General features: G+C 48.5%; 1 protein-coding gene across 1 annotated transcript in view; it reads left to right on the top strand.

Moving 5' to 3' along the window:
- The window catches only part of Cfdp1 (craniofacial development protein 1), a 199,810-nt gene extending 195,924 nt beyond the window's left edge, over positions 1-3,886 (top strand). Inside the window, exon 7 of the mRNA XM_021170342.2 lies at positions 3,571-3,886. Within this exon, the coding sequence (XP_021026001.1) occupies positions 3,571-3,661 (91 nt within the window). The 3' untranslated portion in view covers positions 3,662-3,886. The remainder of the gene's footprint in view (positions 1-3,570) is intronic.
- The last annotated feature ends 1,842 nt before the right edge of the window (positions 3,887-5,728 follow it).

The raw sequence follows: 5,728 nt of genomic DNA, 5'->3' as shown, positions 1-5,728 counted from the left end.
CTTTGTAGACCAGGCTGGCCTCGAACTCAGAAATCCACCTGCCTCTGCCTCCCGAGTGCTGGGATTAAAGGCGTGCGCCACCATGCCCGGCTAAGTAAATCTTTAAATTGATTAATAAATCAATAAAATAAAAAAAAAATCTGCTGCTACTTAAATGGGCCATAAAAGCATAGCAGTAGAGGACGCCCACCCCTTCAGCCCTAGGTTTCCTTGTAGGTCAGTCTGATTGAGGGTTGGGCACGGGCCAGAAAGACAGCAAGAAACATAATTCCCATCGTGCTTGTCAGCCAGCGGGGCTGTTCTGGAACTGCGGCCTAATTAAAGTTCCTGGAAACCCCTGTGGCCCAGTTGAAGTAGGTGAACCCTCAGGTGGCCTTCAGGCGGCCTTGGGAGCATTTCCAGGCTTGGTCTCTATTCCAAATCTCCTGTCTGAGGCCTTGCAGGAAGTGGGTGTGATTACATGGATGAGAAGCAAGAACTAAACCCAAAGCCGCTCCCGTGGCTGCCGCTCCCGTGGCTGTCGTCTAAAGCACTTCTCAGGTTCATTGCATCCACGGAAGAGCATTTACATCTTTATTTCTGCTTTATAGAAAAGAAAGAAAAGCCACAATAAGTTCAAAAATTAACACCTCTCCCAAAGCGCCGATAGTAGATATCAAAGTCAGCCTCACCCACAGCGCCTTGTCGGCTTCTGTACTTCAGCAAGTCCATGTCCAACGAAAGGTTTGTCTCTGGTTCACCTCTTGGATATAGACCAAGCTGTCACAGGATCCTCTTAGCAGCTGCCAGTGGCTGTCTTGATCTTCAGTGGACTTCCTGAGAACTGAGTTGCATCTGTGATTGTAACTTGTTGCTGCCGCCCCTTTAGCATCTATTCTGGACTTTGCTCTTGGTAGATAGACTCCAGGTCCTGTGGACACACACAAGCCCTTATCCATACATGGTAAACATCCCAATATAAGGATCTCTTCTTCTCTGTCCTGGTCTCCTAGCAGATAGCCTGAGAGCTCTGTCCTCAAACCCACATGTGATACTTACACAGCACGGCCAGTTCCTGTGGGTCCAGATCCAGGGTAGGAAGTCAGTGCGGCCCTCAGTTCATTTTCTAAGCAGCCATGCCTGACGGCCTCAGGCTGCCACATTGTGTTGTTTGTGTGTCCACACCTCCTCACCCAGGTCCCCATTCTGTGCCTTTATCTGAAGGAGCATATACAGTATCTGCCCCCACTCTCTGCGAGGGAATCTGAATTTCAGATCTAACTGGGTCTCCTTTATTTTCACTGACTAAATATGACAATTCTGACCCAAGAGACTTGTGTCAAACCTAAGTGCAGCATTATTGTGTGTTCCTGCTATTCTGGCCTTGTTGACAGTTTTGACACCACAGCCTAATTCCTGATCCAGACCAGATGGTAGTTACTAGTTTCAGACGGCACACATCCCAACTTGGGCCATCTGCTGTCCTCAGGACCCTGATGGAAGCTGGCTGCCTAAAATCAGAGTGACAGTCTTAGCTGCCGCTTCATTGGATCATGGTCCCTACTAAGCATTGTTAATATACTATTCCATTTACTCATCATAGCAGCCCTTCGCAGTCAGGAGGATTGGTCTTTCTGTAGCTTTCTGGGTTTGAGTGCTTTGTGCTGTTTTCCTAAGGCAGTATTTTGGGATCTGGGGATATGGTTCGGTTGGTATAAAGTTTGCCTAGTATGTACAAAAGTCCCAGCATCACATAAGACAGGCACAGGGGTTCATACACATAATCTTAGCCACTACGAAGGTAAAGACAAAAGCTTGTGGCCTGAAGCACATGCAACCCTGTCTCAAAAAATAAAAATGTAGGAGTGGTCTCTAGCCCAGGCTGGTCCCAAACTCACATTGGTCTTATTATCTCAGCCTCATCAGTACTGGGAAGTGTGTGTGTGTGTGCAAACACTATACATACATATCTTTGTTAGAACTGCTAAGTTTATACTGCACAGACAGTGAGTGACAAGATTCAAATCTAGCTCCTCTGACCTAAGAACTGTCTTATGACCAGTCCTCGTGTGGGTTGTTAGTAGCCACAGGCTCAGCTGGCAAGCAGATGGAATAGACTGTGCTTTCTTCAGGGTGCTGAAGGGCAGGCAAACAGGGCCTGAACTCGGTGAAGAACACAGGTTCCGGAACTGGTTACACTCTCACTGTGAGTGTGATAACCTTGTAGTGACAGATGCACAATTTCCATGGTGCAAGGAAGGAAAATTAGCATAGAGATTCAATTATGTCTTCCATTTTTAATGACAATTGTGTTCCCTCAGTAGATTAATTAGAGGATAGAGTTCCTCCCTGCAAACAAATCACAGCACACTTTATGGCAAGAAAGGTACATTGAAATGCAGCTGTGTCTCACTAAGCAGCCATGCTCCCTTCTGACCAGCGTGCCTGCCAGCCTAGGCTGGCTCCCTCCCACCCTGTCTGGGAAGACTGAGGGAGACCTCAGGAGAGAGCCAGAGCAGAACCAGAGCTCCCGCTTCCAAGCAGACCCTGTGTGTGGCGTGGGTGCAGCCTGGCCCCAAACTGGGTAGATACCCAAGGGAAGGAGCAGAGGAAACAGTCTAGCCCTGCAAACCTCAGCTGCCTCCCCTCTCATGGCGGGGCGGCCCTTGGAGGTCCTGGAACTCTGTAGACTAGGCTGGCCTCAAACTTCCAGAGCTCCACCTGCCTCTTCCTTTCCGGTGCTGGGATTAACTGTGTGTACCACCTTCTCCAGCTCAGCCTTCGGCCTGCTTCTTCTGTTTTTAGGGGTAGTTTTTTTTTTGTGTGTGTGTGCCTTTTGAGATACACAAAAACAGAGTTTTTGCATAGGCACAGAAACTTTGTGAGACACCTGCTGTGTGAAGCTCAGCAACCTGCGTTCCCAGTCCGCAGGACCCACATGGCGGAGGAAAGCAGCTCCCCTGCAAAACAGTTATCCTGTGCCCCCGCCCACACACACACACACACACACACAAGCACAAAACACATTTCTTAAAAAGAATATATCCTTTCACCTGCCAACTCAGTATGCCTGTGAGGCCAGAAAACACAGTCATCCTGTTGCTGTGGACTGCTGTGAGGCTCAGAAATTCAAGCTTTGACCAGAATTGCCCAGGCAGTGTTTACCAATGTAGGGTGTGAACTAAGACGGCATTATTTCTGGTTTCCTCCAAGTCCTGTGACAACATTGAATGCTTTGCTAACTCTCGTTTACTTTCTCCTTTTAAGATGTTTTCTCTCCTTGTGTGCTAGTGCACACCTTTAATCCCAACAGTGAGGAGGCAGAGGCCCTGAGTTTGAGGCCTGCCTGGGCTACAGAGTGAAACCTGTCTCAAAACAAACAGAAAACCCATCCTTTTACGGTGTAGTTTCATTCCTGGCTGAACAAAATCATCCTTTTGTGGACAAAACAGAAGTGGTTTGGATAGAGTGAGAGAGTCTAGAGTAGTCACCTGAACACCAGCCTGGCTCACCTGACTTACCCTGGGGTTGGAGCCATGCCGGGAGGCCTCTCCTGCCAGGTTGTACTGACACTGTTTTTTCTTTATCCAGGTACATTGAGCGGAAAGCTTTTCTGGATCGAGTGGACCACAGGCAGTTTGAAATTGAGCGAGATCTCAGGCTGAGCAAAATGAAACCTTGACATTCTGGGGAGGATTCCTAGCAGCTGAATCCTATTGACAATGTGAGCTCCTCTGTGTATCTGTGAAATACTTCCAGTGTTCCTCATCATGTTTCCAGCAAGTCCCTTTTTCTACGTTGCAGTTTGTTTAATGTATGTTAATCTCACCTGGCTTCATTCATTTTCCTTTTTAAAATTTGTCTTTAAATAAACAAACAGAACCCTCTGTGAGGTTGGTGAGAGTAAGGGTGCCCTGCTCCTTCCCTGTGCTCTAAGGCTGAAGGCCAGCGGCCCAGCCATCACATCTCAGACCTGTCTGTGATGGTCACAAGCCTCTTTAAAGTCAGTCTTTCCTGGAGACTCCTCAGGGGGCTTCCTGGGGTGACAGCGAACTCTGGGTCTCTGGGCTTTTGTTCTCAGTGCATTCAGCTCTTCTCTTGTGTGAGATTCCTAAGGTGGGGGACATTGGGATAAATTAACGCTAAGTGGCTTTTTTGTTTTTTCCTATACCCCTTTCTCCTTAAAAAAAAAAAAAAAAAAAAAGCCGGGCGTGGTGGCGCACGCCTTTAATCCCAGCACTTGGGAGGCAGAGGCAGGCAGATTTCTGAGTTCGAGGCCAGCCTGGTCTACAGAGTGAGTTCCAGGACAGCCAGGGCTATACAGAGAAACCTTGTCTCGAAAACCCCCCCCCAAAAAAAAAGTCTACTTCAGATATATTTTCTACCTCAGTAGTTCTTCAGGTTTCGGTCAAGGGATATTCTTTCCAGTAATGCTGCACACACCTAGAATCCCAGTGCAAATGGAAGACTGGCAAAGAACTGCTACAAATCTGAGGGTAGCCTGGGCTACATAGCTCCAGACCAGCCTGGACTGGAGACTGAGAAATGGGGATGGGGAGTATATAAAGACCTCATGTTCTTTATGCTCCTTAGGAGACTTCCCCACGCAGACTTCCTGCCTAGGAAGCATTGAACACATTGAATTCCATCGCTTGTTCCAAGAGCATGGGGACTGGGGAAAGTGGGCTTCAAAGACAACATTCTGTTTCCTGCTCAGACCCAGCTCTGGCCTGTGGATGGCATGAGTCACATCAGTCTTTCAGAGGGCTGAAGTGAGCTGATGCCAGCCTAAGGCCAAAGAACACTAGGTCTCAGTGGGCTTCCTATCTAGGCCTTGGATGTGGGGGCAGTATTTGTAGTAACCAAAACTGAATTGGTGACACCAGATGGCTAGCATCTCATTACCCAAAAAGGAAGTTTACAAGCTACATTTGAACTCCTGGTCTGCTCACATCCATCAGCAAAGGACAGTACAGGTGACACAGAGTATACCAAGCTGGCATCGCGGCAGATGGTCTCTTCTGAGACTTAGATGATGAAGGAAGTCCTTTAACCAGAACCAGCCAGCACCCCGTTAGGATAGAACCTCCATGCCTGTAAGACAGGGGCCCACCTGTGTTCTGCCTGGCATGTCACCTGCTGCACTGGCCTGATGCTTCTCATGCTGTGTTGTGGTTCTGTGTACCCCAGCATCCCATCTCTGCAGCCATGGCATCAATAGCTCAAGAGCCAACTCTGCCCATATATGTAGATGCTCTTCGACCCTTAGGATAAAGGGCCATGCACTCATGGTAACTTGGGTTTTCCTCTCAGCAAAGGCCTAAGAGATTAGGAAGTCAGTGGATCAGTGAAACTTGTCTATGAGTGTCAGCCCTGCCAGCCCCCAAATAGTCTTTTCCATTGGTGGCCTGTTTTCAGTGTTCGTCACCTCTCTAGAAAAGGCTGTCTCTTTCTCCTGGGTGTGTCTGTTCCCAGCTGGGCATATGCAACCCAGGTGACACTGGTTGGACTGACTTAGGCACACGCACAAATCGAAGTGCATGTACCAATGTGTGTTAGCATCAGTAAGACGTAAAGTGGCCCCCCAGCAGACCTGGGTCATCACACCACTCTGGCTGCAGGGGAGGCTACAAATGTGTGCATGTAGTCTTTCCTACACTGACAGTCTTTTCTAAAGCTGTCCCAGGAGAGTCGGGAGGTCGGAGATGAAAGCAGGTGGCCATGTTTGGTGGTGGCTGAGCCTGGGAGA

This window comes from Mus caroli, chromosome 8 (genome assembly GCF_900094665.2).
Source record: "Mus caroli chromosome 8, CAROLI_EIJ_v1.1, whole genome shotgun sequence".
NCBI classification, from domain to species: domain Eukaryota; kingdom Metazoa; phylum Chordata; class Mammalia; order Rodentia; family Muridae; genus Mus; species Mus caroli.
This window is presented reverse-complemented; position numbering and strand designations above follow the sequence as displayed.